The sequence below is a fragment of the Trifolium pratense genome, linkage group LG3, assembly GCF_020283565.1.
Source record: "Trifolium pratense cultivar HEN17-A07 linkage group LG3, ARS_RC_1.1, whole genome shotgun sequence".
Classification (NCBI taxonomy): Eukaryota; Viridiplantae; Streptophyta; class Magnoliopsida; order Fabales; family Fabaceae; genus Trifolium; species Trifolium pratense.
In genome coordinates, this window is record NC_060061.1 from 7,974,183 (window position 1) to 7,992,620 (window position 18,438).

At 33.4% G+C, this 18,438-nt stretch overlaps 3 protein-coding genes across 3 annotated transcripts; all 3 read right to left on the reverse strand.

Moving 5' to 3' along the window:
* Positions 1 to 826: 826 nt before the first annotated feature.
* LOC123916478 (protein NODULATION SIGNALING PATHWAY 2-like) lies at positions 827 to 2,693 on the reverse strand. Its single transcript, XM_045967945.1, has one exon. The coding sequence runs from the start codon at positions 2,691 to 2,693 to the stop codon at positions 1,188 to 1,190; it is 1,506 nt and encodes a 501-aa protein (XP_045823901.1). The 3' UTR covers positions 827 to 1,187.
* A 4,745-nt stretch (positions 2,694 to 7,438) lies between these two features.
* LOC123917573 (autophagy-related protein 13b-like) lies at positions 7,439 to 12,043 on the reverse strand. Its single transcript, XM_045969334.1, has 4 exons — positions 11,901 to 12,043; positions 10,371 to 11,519; positions 10,109 to 10,287; positions 7,439 to 8,096 (listed from the first exon to the last, which is right to left on the reverse strand). The coding sequence occupies exons 2-4, from the start codon at positions 11,463 to 11,465 to the stop codon at positions 7,664 to 7,666; spliced, it is 1,707 nt and encodes a 568-aa protein (XP_045825290.1). The 5' UTR covers positions 11,466 to 11,519; positions 11,901 to 12,043; the 3' UTR covers positions 7,439 to 7,663.
* A 1,850-nt stretch (positions 12,044 to 13,893) lies between these two features.
* On the reverse strand, positions 13,894 to 18,250 carry LOC123918310 (uncharacterized protein YnbB-like). The gene is made up of 12 exons (XM_045970318.1): positions 18,086 to 18,250; positions 17,889 to 18,002; positions 17,261 to 17,371; positions 16,651 to 16,713; positions 16,402 to 16,515; positions 16,167 to 16,316; positions 15,536 to 15,613; positions 15,232 to 15,453; positions 15,061 to 15,147; positions 14,703 to 14,822; positions 14,480 to 14,572; positions 13,894 to 14,391 (listed from the first exon to the last, which is right to left on the reverse strand). Exons 1-12 carry the CDS (start codon positions 18,209 to 18,211, stop codon positions 14,323 to 14,325), a joined length of 1,347 nt encoding a protein of 448 aa, XP_045826274.1. The 5' UTR covers positions 18,212 to 18,250; the 3' UTR covers positions 13,894 to 14,322.
* Between the last annotated feature and the right edge of the window lie 188 nt (positions 18,251 to 18,438).

The following is an 18,438-nucleotide window of genomic DNA, read 5'->3' on the forward strand; positions in this document are numbered from 1 at the left end:
TCATTAACCAAGCCTCTTGATCCAGTTGATGTAAGGCCAATTCTTGGGACACTCTAGGGTCAACTTGGTGCTCCCAAGTCCAATTACCTGCGGTGTCAATGTTTAGTCACTGGCTGCCATGCATTGTGACAGTGATTAGTGGGTTGAAAAGTTGCATCTTTTTCGTTTATTAAAAGTTTTTACATAGTCTGGTCTGTAATGCTTATGTGTTGGTTACATTATTCTTTGGAACTTTCCTTGTCATGTTCCCTTATCCTCATATCAGGTATTAAACCCCGTCTTACATTGCCTTCTTTCACTTTGGATTGTTATGGGTTATGGTAATTACAGCATGCCAATTTCAGCAGACAATTGGCAATATGATAAAGTGGATGGTTCTTTTGGACTGTTATAGTTTATTCATCTTGCAGTAATTTGTAAACTGTAGGTGCTTAAGGATGTGTTACTCTCGGCATTCGTTCAGAATTCTTGAACTATTCAAAGTGCTTCATTTATGGATCTTGTCTTGCTTCTGGCAGCGGTAACTGTTTCAAACATAAGTTGGGCTGCCAAAATTACACTGCCCTTCTTATTGTACAGCTAACACTTGCAGCTTTTACTCCGGAAATTGTGAGTTTCTCATTTACTTCCATTTGGTGCCATTTTGCTTTGATAGCAAGCTCTCTGCTTCATGTAGCTATGAATCCGTGACTATTTTACTGCAGTTCTTGAGATATACTCCAGTAGCTGTGACAATTTAATCTATACCTTGAAAAAGAGTGTCTAATATGGTCCTCTTTTATAAGGGTCCAAACACGGACCCTTTGGATGGAGAAATGACCCCCTCATATTTTTTCTCATGTCGAATCATAACTCCTCGTCTAAAATAATTGAACGAGTGTTTTTGTGATACGTAAATGATAGATATATTGACATGTTTAAAGGAATATATTGCTGATATTGAGCTATAAAAAGAGCATGCAACATTAATATACAGAGCCTCAGCTTAAAAATATGTACAGATACATTGAAAAATCCCATTCATCAGAATGAATGAAAAATCTGTGGATTAACCACCCACACTTGAATCCTTTCTACAACCACAATACACCAATTATACATCCATAACCCATAAAAATCATCTCACTAATTTAAAAAATGAAAAACAAGTTTGACAAACATACAAAAACTAAAAACTATGATTTAGTCTATTTGACCCTGTCACTCATAATATAATATGTTGGTACCCAGATTGAAACAGAAGTCAAAGGTCTTGACTTCCAACACAAAGCCAATCTACAATTCTCAAATTGAACCCAATACCCTTTACCAAACAAGCTAACCAATAACTTTGCCTGTGAAATATTACATGTACTCATACCAACACGTTTATACCCTTTCAATGAATAAAAAAACCTTTCTTCCCACAATATTCTCTCCCCTCTTTCACAAGGAAACTGTCTTACACTGTCTAAAATTCTATTTCCCAATACCTCTTTCTCTATAAGATTTAACTCCATCTTATGACTACTCCAAAGAGTACTAACAAGTGAATCAGAAACTGCAATATAGTGATGTAAAGCTTCACAGTAAAACTCCACAAAAGACATAGATTTGAGTCTTGAAAAATTAAACAGTTCTTCTTCTACTAAAACAAAAAGCCGAGGCGATAATTTTCTTACACCATTAAGAAAAGTTTTGACCAGTGAGAAACTTCTGTTTGGCATCCACTGATGTATCATACAATTGACAATAAGTGTGCCACCAAGTTCAATTCCTTGAAAATCTTCTTCACTCACCATCATCATCGTATCGAACATGAATGGAAAATTGATTGAATCCGCGAACTCTTTAAGCCTTCTTCCTGTTTGTTGAACTGAGGCTGCACTTTGCTGATCTACTGTGATTGCTGTTACTCTAAGGGAAGTAGTGTTCTTTCTCATTGCAAAGTCAACCATCAATGATGGCCATTGGATTCCCTCCATGATATCAAAATCAATGACATGAACTTGCTCAGCACCGTCCGTAGCTTCTAAAATTGCTTGGTTTGCTGTGAAATGAGCAAATTTTACATAGGGAGAGAGTTCTTGAAGTATCTGAAACACACAGAATGTGCTTGTCTGTGTAGAAACATGATCACAGTGGAATTCAGCAGCATTTGTAGTTTTATAATACAAACCTCGAGTAAAGAAAGGACACAGCCTATTCAATAAATTATCGCCTTTTTCTAAAGACGAGGCATTGTTTAGTTTTTCGATTATGTCAGAAGCAAGAGTCATGTTCTGTGATTCAACAGCTTCAGCTCCTATCAGCAAGAGATCAACTAGACTTGTCTCTTCCATTAACTCTTCTTGAACAACCTTCCAATAAGAATCATCATTTTTGCGGCCTTTCTCGGTAACTTGATGACACGATTCATTCCCTAGAGGCATTGTCTGGTCGTGGTTTATGGTATCGAATTCATGGTCTGTTTGTTGCTGCAGCAATGCTTCCATGGACTCATCCTGAACGAAAAATTCGTCTAGGATGGTATTTGGAGATAAGAGATCTTCTAATTGATCTTGATCAAATAATATTTCATCTAGGATTGTATTTGGAGATAAGAGATCTTCTGTTTGGAATGTAGATGCATTTTCTAAGCTACACTCATGTAGCTGATTTATGTAAGGAGGGATAAATGAGAAATCAAATTGCTCATAATCCATTATATTCATGGTTGATATAGTGAAATAAAGGTTCACTCACATAGGTAGTACTTGTTAGAATCTTTATGAGTGCTCTATATATAGAAAGAGCCTAATCATGAATCTAAATATTAAAGTTAATAATGATTGAAATTGTAATGTGAAGGTTAGGTTGACAAAATTGCTTCCATAAGCTTAAATGAAAGAAATTAATTTTAGTACTAGTAGGGTTAAGATCTGTTACATGAGTGTTGCCACCTTTTTTTGACAAAACATAAGTGTTGAAACTAATAGTGGGAAAATAATATTGAGATTAAACACATGTACATAATTATTAAACTCAATGACTGAACCAATTAATTACATACTTATTAAGATAGTCATTTTCAACGTAAACAAAATACACATGGTGACCCAAGAGCACTGAAATATTAAATTATGTTTAATTGTTGTGCACCGTCGGTGTAATTTTTTTTTACACATGCATTCAATAACACGTTGCCACATCATTTAATGAATGTGACACATCACGTGTTTTTAATTACCATACATGATGTGTCGATATATTATTGGACGCATGTGCAAAATAACTTTACACCGACGGTGCATATAAATTAAATTCTTTTTATTTATCTAGTTTAGTGTTAAATTTCACTTTTTTTTTTTAAAGTATATAAGTCGGTGGATCAGAATTTAAACTTCAATCCTTTCATATTACATGCAATATCTTTACCAACCAAGTTATGTTGACGGGTGTTGTTTTTTAAAATGACCTTTTAGTATTATCTGCTTTAGACTGGACTTAAAATCAATATGCTATAATTGTTAAATGAACTTGGATTTCATCTTAAAAGCTAGCTCGAAAGGTGATTATGCACAAATACATGTATACACTCAACACAGTCCTAGAACCCGAGCAATGTGCAATTCCAAACAATATCAATTATCAACCCTCACATTCACGTCTAGCGTGGACCTAGGTTCAATTCCCACATTACGATCATTTACCTGGATGTGATTTGGTATGCTATATACTTTATCTGTACCACAATATAAGTCATTTTGACAATATTACACAATTTAAAAATGTTGTATAGAAAAGAGAAATTATGAGTTAGTTTACAGAATTGTCCTTCACTATTGGTATGAGAAAAATAAATTAAATAATTGAAAGAAAAGAGTAATAAATAGTTAAGAATATAATAGAAAAATAATATTAAATGTTTCATTAATAATGTAAAACAAATTATAATTTAATATAATTGTTTTCTGAAAGCAACTTATAATTTGGTCCCGAGGAAGTAATATCATAGGTGTGACGAAGCAATAGTATGATGTTTAGTCAAAAAAAAATGATGAGTACATAACACGTGGTGAAGAGCATTTGGTCGGAATGTATGTCCAATCAAAGTTTATGTAAAACAAAAATAATGAACTCCTTTTATTATAATAATATGAAAAACTAAACAATTTGAGGTAATAATGAAAAGGAAACAAAAGATGATGAATATATGAATAGAGTTTAGACGCATTGTACAACTCTATCTATGTATTTTATGCAAGTTTTAAATAGAAAGTTGCAAAGAACAAATGAGAATCTTGAGTATATTCTTATGCTTCTTAATATTTGACGATTAGTTTAGTGCTTTTCATTTGTCTCTTTCAATTATGTTTGATGAGTACAAAACAAAATGAGACGCATTGACAAAAAGTGGTTACTACAAATATCCATATGATTGACTTTAGTAACTATAACTAAGTACACAACAACTGAAGTTTCATGAAGAGAAAGTGACAGCAGAGACACTTCATAGTTCATACTATTGGATCCCATTGCAAACCAATGACCAGTGTGTTTCTGCACGTTCGGTAGCAAATCATTAGCCAATGACATCATTCATTTTTCTAATTTTTTTGTTCTCATCTTTAAAACAACTACTAATATATTAGCAAAAAATATAAATATTTGGTTTGATTTACAAATACAGTATTCATGATCATATCAATTGCATTCATATTCGTTGACGTGTTAAGTGTGAGTTATAAGTTATTAGGATTTGAGTTTATACAATTTTTTTTGCCAATTTTTTTAAAAAAAGTAAGTTAAAAGACATATATACCTAATATTTTAAAATCTGAAATGAACTAGGCCACCAAAATTAGCACAACAGGGAATCATAGCCTTAGGTCTGAATAAACATAGTCATTTTTTTAATTAAATTGTAAAGAAATAGGTGATTGAAGATGTGTATATTGTAGATAAATAGTCTTATTATGACAACTTCATGGTTGTCCTTACTAGGCAACAAACTAACAAACACTATCTCTCACGCTCTTTGCAGTAACAAAATAGCAAGTGACATATATTAATGGAGATCGATAATCTAGCTAAAGAAACTAAACTCTATCAATATGATGAACTAATATTTAAATCTTGACCGTGAAAAATACTTATATTTAATGTCTAACACACTTCGAATAAAATTACTTCAATTATGCGAGAAACTAAAATACTCCTTTCAGTCTTATATATAAGAAAAACTTTGCATTTTAGATTCATTGTAAAGTTGATATATCTATACTATAATGTTGTCTAGATACATCAACTTTACGATGAATCTAAAAAGCAAACTTTTTCTCGTATATAGAATAGAAGGGAGTATAAAGAACAACAACTAGCAACATATCATCAAATAACATCTCTCCCATCCCTTGGGTACATAAAACTTTTGGCTTTCTAAGCCAACCCCCATGACATGTTGCTTGGGGTGGAGAATCAGACCCATGTGGGAATATTCTGTTTTTCTTTTTAAAAATTCATATATACTCATTATTTTGTTTTTGGTCAAGGAATATTCTCATTATTATTTTTTTTGGTCAAGGTATTCTCATTATTTTTACTAATTAAAGAAACTACTTGTATTACTGACTTGATCATTAATTAAATTACTAGCGCCGTCAAGTTCCTCAAGTAGTAATTTCTTAAATCGACGTACCTTGGCATGAAAAATAATCGAGTCACAAATATAGTACTTTTTTTTTACATTCACAAATATAGTACTTAATGTTTACCATGTTGTTATTTTATATCATCCCATCATCCGTTACTTCTATAGTCTTCTAGACTAAATTGTACAAAATTTGATGTTAAACTTGTATTATTCTCTAGCATGTAGTATTATTAAAGTGAATTATCCTACGCAATTTTAGGGACATGGATTTTATGCAGTCAGAGACTGGTGAATTCATGCGGTCAGTTTATTATCTACCATTTGATCAATATATCAAAATGAATTTATCAATTTAAGGGCTGTGATTCACCTGCAGTCACTTTTTGACGGCAGGGAATCCATATCCCAATTTTAGAGATTATTCTCTAGCATGTGTTATTAAAGTTCTTTCTATAAAAAATAAAATAAAGAGATAATAATAAGTTCTCCTCTCACCAAAAAGAGAAAACAAAAAAGAAGTAAAACTGAGAATAAATCTACGATAATGAACTACAAATTTATTTAACATATGCTAAAATAATGTTATTTTATCCAAAAATATATATATCACTTTACGTGAAAGGATCTCTTCATTGACATTATGGTCACGTTTTTTTGCAACCATTGATTTGGGAGGAAAGAGAGAAGAAGAAAAAAAGTTAGATTCAAGGGTGAAAATGTGTACATTTGAGGAACATGAAGATTTTTTTTAAGAGAATCCACTCTCATCACTTTACACCTCAAAAAGATTCATATACTACCACACTAAAATAATTGTTTGTAAATTTTTTTTATAATGGAGATGAGGATCGAACTTACGATCTCTAACAAACTATCAAAATCCCTAGACCAAACTTTGTAGCTTTAATTGTTTGTAATTTATGTATATATTTTTCAGTACTCTAATTTAATGCATTGAATGTGATCAAACAATTTGCTACTACGACTTTAGTGTGGGACCTTATTTTTTTTCCCTTTGTGGAGGAGCTTTTTAGAACTCTTTAGAACTCTTTAAAATAGATAGAATACATAAATGAAATGATGATGGCATTTCTTGATGAAGATGGGAACATGTCACATCATTAATGTGTTTAGTAGTACTAAGAAACAAATTAGCACAAAGAAATTTTAGTTGTTGGCCGCTCTAATGGTCCCCAAAACTCTCTCCACCAATGATCTTTCATTGTTTCATAATATTAAGTTAGCTAAGAAATCAGTAGTTGTACTTCCAAAAAGTTTAGGCTTGTAATCTAGCTGTTGTCATTGTGAACCTTCCTAACTATTGGTCTTGGTACATTCTTAATTTACAAGAAAAAATTCATTGAAAAATAAGTACACTAAAGTAGTACTCCAACTCAAATATATAAAAATAGCCTCTCAAATTAAAATATAAAAATAAAAGGACTTGAAAAATAACACAAACAAGTAACTCTAGAAAGACGATTAGTTGGTCTTAAAATGTGCTCGAAAAACTTGAAGCTATAACTTTTAGCTTCACTATCACCATGTGTTGAAAAGAAACTCGCACGCGTTGCGAAGAAACTCTCGCAATATGGAAATAAACAGTCACTAAGTTGAAGAAACGCTCGCACACATTTGCAATTGAATTCTCGCGCCCTAATGCCACTTGAATGTGACATTCAAGAAGCTAGATATTCTTGCTTTGCGCGGGGAGTGTGTTAGGTGGGATGTCCACCACAATTCCAAACACTACATCATTCTATATGGAGGTCTTATGGAGAAAGGTATTCTATATAAATATATATATTTTTTAAGGATACGATATATGGCCGTACCAGGCCTGACAGATCAGACCCCATCATCACTAGATAAAAAATCCAACAGACATATACCTAATCATCATATTTACAAATATTTTCAAAACAATGAACATATTCATCAACTGGACTGATTTATCGTGGAAAAAACTATACATGTGTTTTACTTATTTAACATCAGCATGAACGCCATTTGGCAGAAGCGTAAGTGTAATATACTTACTATGTATTATTATATCTGTGGTTTAATATCTCGCATAACCAACAAGTTTTTCATCTCCCTGTAACCATGGAACTCTTCCAATGCATCCCTTGTTGTTTTCCTAGTTGATATGGATGCCTGTTGGTTCTTATTGAGTTCTTGAATGTTGTTCCGAGTTTCACAGTGTGTGCCATGCGATAGGTTTTCTTTATTTGGTTTCTGAACGGATATCTTCATAGGTTTAGTTGTGCGATTATCTCTCAATGAGGGAATTGCTGTTAGTCGCAGCCCTCCACATTGTACTGACGGGTGTTCAGAAGTGTAAAAATCTTGATGGAGAGGTGGTGCTTTCTTCAGCATATGTACAAGCGCACCGACAGCAGCATAATTGGACTTTCTGATGGGAAAGAATCCTCCAGCTTCAAGTGCCTCAGCCACATGACCACGATCTAAAGATTTTGTTCTGTTTATGCACAAGAAATCATATTAGAAGAGAAAATCGTATGTCAAATATATACAACTTAAGAAATAGCAAAAAAAACGAGACTATATGTATATTTTTTAAAATTGGACTCATCATGGAGAAGTTATAAATGAACTTATAATGAGTATAGGTATCAAGTGAAGTTGTGATAATTTAATCTAAAACCCAATTGGACACTCCTATATTGATGGATAACTGTTGTAATAACAACAACCTAAGATATTTTCACTAGGTGGATTCAGCTACATGAATGATCACTGCCGAAACGTATTGTCGTGTTTAGGTTTGATAGATTGTTTTTACCTCTAAATCTCATCTCAATGGATAACAACAACTACTCCCTCCGGTTCTTAATATAAGAAAAAATTTACTTTTTAGATACATTGAAAAATTGATGTATCTAGACTATATTATAGACTAGATACATTCACTTTTCAATGTATCTAAAAAGTCAACTTTTTCTTATATTAAAGACTAGAGGGAGTATTCAACATTCAAATTAAGATGGAGAATATATCTACCAGTGTCGAGTTATTTTCAATTTGAACTTTATGCGTTTCTTTTATTCAGTCCAAATTCAATTTAATACAACAGTGCAAGAGGAAAAAGTAGACAGATTCCCTATCATGAATCTTGATTCAATCTGGTGAATCAAAATCTGAATTTAGTATAGCTAGCCACTCTATTTTGTCATTCTCTTTTTCATCTTTGGATGATAACTTATCAGTTATCATCATTTGAGCTGTCTACACTTTCCCACTTTTCTCCCAGCCTTGTTTCAACTAGAAAATAAATTAAAATTACTGACCACCTACACTAATCAAGGAACAAAAATCTTCTACCCTAATGGGGATCAAACTCTCAACCTCCTTATCACTCAACTCATTAACTTGTCAACCCCAGCCACCAAACCAACCTTATATTGCCTTAATAACTACTTACTGGGCAAATGAGTCATCCTTGGCTTATAAACCAATATGTCCCTTATCCCCAAAAAAAACTCGGAAGTCATTTTATATATTATTGGTTTATATTTATGTTAGAAAATGTGATATCACAGAATATCTTAGATATTATGTTGGAACGTCTTGGTTTATCTCCTAAGATCAGCTTTTATAATTAGAGTATTGTATATTATCACCTACAATTAGTTCCCACAGTACTTCGTTATTATCATGATTTCATTCATTACTTCCCTATTTATTTACGATTAGGAGAATGGTAATGTAACCCTAAAAGATTACCATCTTTGTCGTTTGTTTATTTCAAGACAAATAACTATATCTTTGTCTCGCTTCCAATTCCAAGTTTTTCGTTGGTCATTTGTCCAAGTGACTCTTATCCCAGTTCATATTTTGCCTTGTCTCAATTCAGTATCTAGTCGCATACTATATAGTGATTGGTCTCAGCACACTGTCAATAGTTTTAGATAGTCTCTCCGTCCAACTAGCGTCAAGGTTGACTCATCGGCACTAGTCACAGATGACCTATCTTACTTAAGTTGATTCTTTCGGCAGTCCCTTCATCCAACCATAGTCAAGGCCGCCATATATTTATGCATATAAAAACAGATGTGTTTACAAATTAATGTCTACAGGTCAACCTCTAAAGCGGTAAAAGAAGGCTGATAAACACACTATTCATGTTTGTCAACTGAAAGCAACTAGTGAACTCAATTATTAGTATTAAATCTCATATAACATGCGATTCTAGGATAACTTGTCAACATTTAATTTGCAACCCAGAACTCATTATATTAGTCTATTACCCTATACTCTACCAGACCAGAAGCATGGCATTCCAATCTGAGGGGAGTACTACTGTTATCATGCTAGGGCCAACTGTGCTTTTTTTGTTTTTGAGGTCCAATAGTCATAAAATGTGCGCGCACGTGTGTCTGTGTCTGTGTGTGTACGAATATATGTCAATCTTATATACATGATTAGCATAAAAACAAAGCATAAATGCCAGTGAATTTCAGTCACAAGTACCTGCTTCCTGGATTCTTCATATCATCATTATCCACATCAAATGGACAACTAAAATCAGTATCATCAAAATCATCCAGGTAAAACCTACTGGAAATTGAAATACGTGGAAACGGAAAGCTGTTAGCTGATATCCTGACTCCAGAATTTTTTTGGAGCTCATCTTTTCCTAGAGAAAACACCTGCAGAAAGAAGGAACGATTAACAAATCAAATATGTTTGAACTAGATATAAAATCTACGACAATTAACACCTTACAGCTTACCTTCTCAGATGTAGCACCAGTTTGCATCACATTTGTATTTCTATCAATCTTATAAGTACACCTTGAACCTCTTAAGTGAGGATTTGGTGGCAAATCATGCAGCCGCGAACTTGTATTAGACAATAATATTTGTGATTTTGAATGTAGAGGCAAAGATGAATCATTAATGTAAGTAGATGAGGCTTTACTGTCATCAAAATTCCAACTATGTCGCCTTGGCGACGAACAGCCGTGACATGGCAATCCCGACAAAGGAAGTGATGGGAACCTCCTCAATGGAGAAGCTAATGGACTTCCAACATAGTCAGAAATAACTTGAGGGGACATAGAAGGTAATTGCTCACAGCTCAAATCCGAGGCCGTAGGACAATACATCACCGTAAGACAGAGCCTACCAGAAGAAGTATCCACAGGAGTAAACCTATATTTCATCATTTCTGACTCTTGTTTTCGGGTGAACGGCTCAACAAAAGAAGACACCCGGTGAGCAAGGGTAAAGGGACGAATATGTGCAGACGAATTAAGATCTCTAAAAGTTTTATATGCAGGTAAAAGTCTAACTGTAGCATACAAAGACCTCAAAAGTAACGTTGATTTCTTATACAAGTTTTGCAAGGAATTGTTACTTGACCTTCTAGTGCCTAAATTAGAATTCTTTATCTTCTTCCCATTCTCATACTGCACAATCCATCTCTCTACAATCTTTTCACTCTTCGCGTCAACCCCCAATTCTGCCCCACTGCAGCAAAGTGGATATCTTTCTTTACAAAGAACCTTTTTTGTGATCATGGGATCCCAATCTAGAGACCTATGAACCAAAATCACATCAACAATAACACACTCGTGATTGTTAATATTCTCTAACGCCACTGGACACTCCCGAAGTGCCAAATTGAACCATTTATCCCTCGGCCTAACACTGGATGAGGACGAAGAAGACGATGAATCTGATTTATAACCACCATATGAATTACGCGAGGACGCGTAAAGTGCCCTCGATTCAAGTATTATATGAACACTTTTCGCAAAAAATTCAGTGATTATTTGTTCCATCCTTGCAGTATCCGAGTGTGCATTCCCATGAGACGATACCATTGTCTTTTAATCTTTATGAATCATCAATCAACAATACTCAACAGCTAAAAAAACCTTAATAGAAACAAAACAAAACAAAACAAAAAAGGTTCATTTTTTATAGTTAAAACCTTGATAGAAACAACAAAAAAATAAGGTTCAATTTTTCTAGTTAAAACCTTAATAGAAACAAAAAAAAAAAAAAGGTTAAATTTTTATTGTTTAGCTTAGAACCCAACATAGACAGTTTTTAACTACAACATCGTACTTAAAAAATCAAATGCAAACAAAACAACAAGTTTATACTAGGTTACTAAAAGAAGAACAAGGTAACTGAAAAAAAAACACGACAGAAACATTAACATCGTAATCAACATTGATGTTAATAAAGAGGATGTTTGATTAATTGATAAAAAGTTGTTGGATTGATTGTAGAATTGAAAAAAGAGAGTTTACCTTATCGGAGAGAAATTGAAGGAAAGGAAAATGCAGAGAGAAGTTGGAACGAACGAACGAGTTGGGTGAAAAGGTGGGGCCAGTTTCGCAGTGGAAGGAAGGAAGGAAGGAAGTTGCAAAAGCTTAAATAAATAAATTGATTAAATTCGTTATCTTAGATTTTCTTTTGTGGTTATCGAGGTGGACCTAAGGCCCGAAAAAGCTATAAAGATGTCCTACGTGGAATATTGGTTTAATCATCTTATCTTAATTTTTAGGGTGTGTATGTTTCAATGTATCATATAAAAAAAAAAATTGAGGGAATATTATTACTATTAGGAGGAATGGCTATTACTATTATGTATTTATTTTTGAGTAATTAGTTAATTTAGTCCCTAAACTATCACTTTCTCACCAACTTAGTCTCTAAACTATTAAAACCAATTAAAAGGTCTCTAAACTATATTCACATCCTTCAATTTAGTCCCTAAACTATTAAAACCAACTAAAAGGTCCTTAAACTATATTCGCATCCTTCAATTTAGTCCATCGGTTAACTTTTCCGTTAAGTGACTGTTAGTAGTCCCTAAACTATAAAAAATACTTCAATTTAGTCTCTAAACTATCTTAAAAAACAACAAAATAGTAACAACACTGCTAAATCATTACTGCTAAATCATACTGCTAAATCAAATTACTGCTAAAACAAATAGTCTCTAAACCATACTGTTAAATCAAATTCATTTTTAACATAATTCATTACTGCTAAATCATCCTTTGTCTCGTTCACTACCTAGTAACAACACAAATTCGTTCACTACCTAGTAACAACACAAATTCATTACTGCTAAACCAAATGAAACATTACTGCTATATCAACAAAAATCAAAAAACAAACTTAACCATAATTTAAACCATAAACCATAATCTTCATTACATAAATCAACTAAACCATAATCCATCAAATTCATTACATAAGTCAACAAAATTGATGGATGGAAAATAGTTTAGGATTTTAAAGTAGCTTTTGAATTTTAGGGTTTTAAAGAACAGTTAACGAAAAAGATAACGGAGGACTAAATTAATGGATGAAAAATAGTTTAGGGACCTTTTAGTTGATTTTAATAGTTTAGGGACTGAGTTGGTGAGAGATTGATAGTTTAGGGACTAAATTGACTGATTACTCATTTATTTTTAGTATTAGAAAAATTGAAAGTGCAAAAACGTGAGTGCTTGTGAAATTTTATTAAGTTGAGTTCTTATTCATAAGAAAATGTGAGGTAGGAGGAATGATTCTGCATATCGAAAAAAAGTTGCACGTGCAGACGAGCTCTAATCCTGCTTATTAAGATTAGTTTTTTTTTTTTTTTTTTTTTTAAGTTTGTTTTAATTTTCAATATTATTAGTTGTTATTATCTTTTTTAAGTTTGTTTTTATTAGGATCATTATCTTTTAAATTTAAATGATAGTAAATTTAAGATAAGTTTGTTTTTTTTCATTGAAAGTTTATCTAAAGACATTTAGATTTGAAATAAGAAATTTTTTTTTTTGAAGGAGATTTGAAATAAGAAATTGAATTATCGTTTATCATAAAACTTTCTAGAGTTTGGTGGATTCCAAAGTTTTTATCTAACAAGTTTGTCACTTGCAATATTCATTTAATTTTATGAGAATAACTAAAAGCAAATCTTAAAAAATAAGTCTATCTTGCTTATAAATTGAGACGGATGAATTAGCGTGTAAGGTATAGAAAATCTTCTCTAATCTATTTATATATAAAAAAAAAAAATTGTCTAATCTAAACATGAAGGCATCAAGTATGCACATTTAAAAAGATGAAGGCATCAAGTATACACGTTTTATATTGTCGCTTGCAATATAGTAGTATTTTGAGTTATACCGCTAAAACTTAGTTTCTTGGTGATAAGTCTTTTCAATCCATGGTGTGAAACTGTGAATAGGATTAGAGCTCAATAATCTCACTTGAAATGTCTCCCATATATGAGCCAGCTTCTTTAGCCAATTAATAAAGTGTGAATAAGGACTCTTGCCTTGCATAGTTCAAGAAGTTCGAATAGTATTTCTTTTCTTATGTTGTTGAAGAATACAATACTCTGTGTTGTGTCTTTTGAGCTACCACACATGTCTTTCTCTTGCATATATTCTACTAACTATTAGCTAGTATGTTACTTCTTTCGAGATTTACATTATTTCTCTTGCATACCAATCACGAGTATGCATAGTATGTTACTGCTTTTCACTCTATTTTTCTCACCTGAAAATCCAAAATCTACATCAACTCGCCCGCTACACCAGATTTTATCATGGTAGTTTGGGTTTCAGTCTGTAAACAATTCTTGTCCATCCCCAATTGTATTTGTACCAACCTGAATCACATTGTCCTCTGTCGCATAATATGTAGTATGAACTTAATCACTGAAATTTAGATTCCATCTATAGATTTCAAAACTTCTCCTAGGACTAATCCCCATTGAGTCCAATGAGTGCCACCCTGCATTTGGAAAATAAATTAAGATAATATGTAATAGTGAATCATATTTATAGGTAGGATACTATTGTTTAATACAAAACCAACATACCTGGCAAAATACAGCAAATGGCTCTCTAAGAGGTCCATCACATGAAAGCTCACTAGTACTCCCGTCAATGAAGGTTCCATCAGCAAAGATCACCTGATAAGTTGATATCAAAGAGTTATTAATATCTTCTACGACTTAGGATCGCAGAGTAATAATGTACATCATACAAGGACCAAACACAACAAATTTGTGAGAGTGACTGTAGAGGTAAATCTGAGCAGACCTCTGATGCATATCCAGGAGTGGTACCCGCAATTGGTTTGGTGTATGACCCCACAGGAGATCTTCTCTGAACAGCCTCACAGAAAGCGAGGAGACGCTCACGGCTTCCAAGCTGTACAGCCTATTGGCATTGAAAATTAATTCTACTTATCATCTGAATAATTATCATCTATGATATATATAGTTATATGTTGAAAGAAACTCCTAAGTGACTGGTTTTTGCCTACATCAACAGCAGCTTTTCTACCGTAAACATATTTTGCTAGTACAGTAGTACTGCTGATAACTTAACATCAAAATTAAAAAGCAGATACATGCGTCATCTAGAACGAAAAATAGCACAGGTTCAGCAAGAAAACCTGAACTGTATCACATCGGGGGACACGAGGGAGTGGCTGCACTTTGTAACCTTTAGATGCCAAAACTTCAGCAATCAGGAAAGAACCCTTGTACAGAAACCGGAAAGACTCACTACCAGATATAAGCAAGAAATGCATAATATCTTCTAACGAAATGAAAAAATCCAGTACCTTGATTGCTTCCCCAACCATTTGAGGTGAAAGAAATAATCCCTGGAAAAAGGCTCTCATGATATCACCGGGAGTTGAACCACAATCAACACCAAGCCCAGGTGCAGAAAGACGCGCCGCAGCTGCTTCAACCAATTTCTTTTTCCCAGCAACATATCCACCACATGGTGCAATTGTTCCACCAGGATTCTTGATCAAACTGCCTGCCATCAAATCTGCACCCTGCCAGCCAATGTAGAAATGTGATACTGCACAGCCTTGGAATAAAGCAATACATACTGTGGCACACACTACTATCGCATACCACCATGGGAGGTTCAATGCTTTCCACAAGTTCACCATAGCAATTGTCCACCATGACTGAGCACTCAGGATTTTGCATCTGAACATTCAAGCAAGTCACAGAGCAAAAATACCATGGTTAAAAAGGTTACAGGTGAACATTTCGTGATCAGAAAAATTATAAAGAGAATTGCAGACAGTAATCCTTTGATGAAATAATATCTTTTGCGTGTAAAATCCCAACACTAATGCTTTAAAAATGTCCATCTCTTATATGCCACTATTTTCTGTTGTCTAATATTTTTAGGTCACAACAGGAATAAGTCAGAGTTGTGCTAGTAGTATTCCACTAATTCTATTGGTAAAAAATGCTATGCAAAACAAGACTGCTGTAGGGAACTATCGGTGGTTTAAATTAACAAAAACATAGAAGCTGGATTGAAGTTGATTTACTATTATAGAGCATGTCCAAACAATTAAATATAGCTTCTATTTGTATGGCATTTTAGACGGGAAATTAAACAACAATGACAAAATATATGAGCAACTCGTATTTTAACTAACATGGCCAGAGTGGTTGCGTTGAATAATAGTAATAACTTTAAAGCATAATGTGACATTTTCAAAGCAAAGAGCACAACTGTGAATCTTACTTTGATAATTTTTATTGCTCTCCCTATGTCGCTAACACTCAAACTCTGACGCCATGAATAACCACACGACCTCTGTATGAGTGCACATTTCGTTTCAGGTTTGACAGCATGCATCAGTGCATTCCAGTCAAGTCCACCATCCTCATCAAGCTGATGCAAAAATGTCATGGAAGAGTCATAAAGAAGACTAATGAATTAAATCTGGAAAAAATATTAATTACAATTAGTAGCATACCGGAACTTCTCGGTATTTGACCCCAAAATCTTGGAGGGAACCTAAACCACCAGACTCCCTTTTCCCAATTACCTCCTCTAACGTGTCATAGGGAGCACCAGCAACTGCCAAAAGCTGATAGCTATATTAGTCTAAAAACCTCATTCCAATTACAAATTCAATAGGAAAAAAATTTATACAACTATAGAGCCAAACTGCTGGTAAAGAATGAAAGGCGTAGAATATCAGAAGAAGAAAAAAAAGTGTTACCTCATCTCCTGGCCTCAAGAGGGCAAATAAAGCACAAGTGATGGCATGGGTACCTGAGAAGAACTGTTGACATGAGATTATTATAATGGCATATTTGATTTGACTAATTTGAACTTATCTACTTGTATAAGCACTTACGAGGCCGTTCGGGAGAGTTTATGAAAACAGCTTAATGCCATGTCTATAAGCTGTTTTCAGCTTATTTCTATATACTCTTCAAAATAGCTTATGAAAACAGTTTGAATTCCCGTTTGGATTTGACTTATATATTTTGAGCTTATGAAAATAAATAAACTATTATGTTACTTCATATGTTTTCCCTAGCAAAAATTGTGTCTTTATAAGTTATTTTTTCATAAACTACCTTCAAAATCTTATAATAATACATAAAACCTTATTTATTTACATAAGCTGTTACACATAAGCTCAAAAATAAGTCAATCCAAACGGGCCCTTATCTTTTGATATAGAAATAACCTATACATAAACACTTATGCTATAAGCATTTAATTAATTTTTTTACCCAAACCAAGCATAAGTCATATATAACCAACTTCAGTAAGAACTAGCTAGCAAGTAACCTAATATAAAGACATGGAAAATTAAGAACCTGTGAACGAACAATAGCTGATTCTGCCCCAACAATTTCTGCAAAAGCTTGGTCAAGAGCTTCACGTCCCCCAGCTTCATCATGACCATAACCAGTGCAACCACCAAAGTGCTGACAGCAATATTATGTTAAGAGCCAATTAGGGAATATTTTGAATTAACTTATTTACTATCATAAACACTAGTAAGAATTTTAGGAGAACTAATAGAAACAACTTATGACATGTCTTGATGAGGACATAATAAGCAAGGACACTAAGGGCTCTATTTGGCAAAAAATACCGGATAGCTGATAAGCTAACTTATAGTGGATGAAATTATAGTGAATAACTTATAAGCTAGCTAATTGAATTTATAGTGTTTGGTAAAATTAGTGATTGGACTAGCTTATAAATATGAAATGACATGAAAAAGATATGTTTAATTAATCTTTAATTTTTATCAAAATAAGTATAAGCTTGTGAGAAAAACACATTACTAAACAGGTTATAACCTCAAAATTTGACATTGCCAAACAGAGCCTAATAAGCTGTTTTGAGCTTATTTCTATAAGTTATTCCTGTCAAACTGTTGATTTACAAAGCAATTATCGAAATGAATTAATGAAAGGACATGGTTACATTACATACATGTGACCCGAGTCGAACATTGTGAAAAGCTTTAAGAACACGATTAGTATTGTATGCAACTAAATTATCCACATCTCTGAACTCAGAATGCAAGGAATCAACAGCTTCAATAACCTGCATTGCAATTTGCAACAAAATCAATAATGAATACTAGTTTTGAAGAAATGAAATGGTAGTATGAGAAAAAAGAAGAGTACCTCTGGAACGAAGGGATTGACAGGAATAGAGAGACGAGAGGCATAGCGAACGGTAGATGTTGTTGGAATGGAGGTTCGAACAGGATGCGCAGGATAAGCAGAGAAGGCGCACGTTAAGCCCCACATTCTTCTTCCCTCCTTATCTTCTTTCCTGTGCGCGCTTTTTTATTCTTTTTGTTTTCGTGAGAGAGAAGAGAAGGCCCAAAGGGTAGAGGCCCAATACTAAACAAGGATCCAATTAGGAAAACTCACACCAATTTTTTAGAGCTTCTTTTGGTGTCACACCGTCGCCTTCGAAGTATAGATTTCGAATCATAGCTTAAGTAGTGAACGTTATAAAAATATGAAATTTG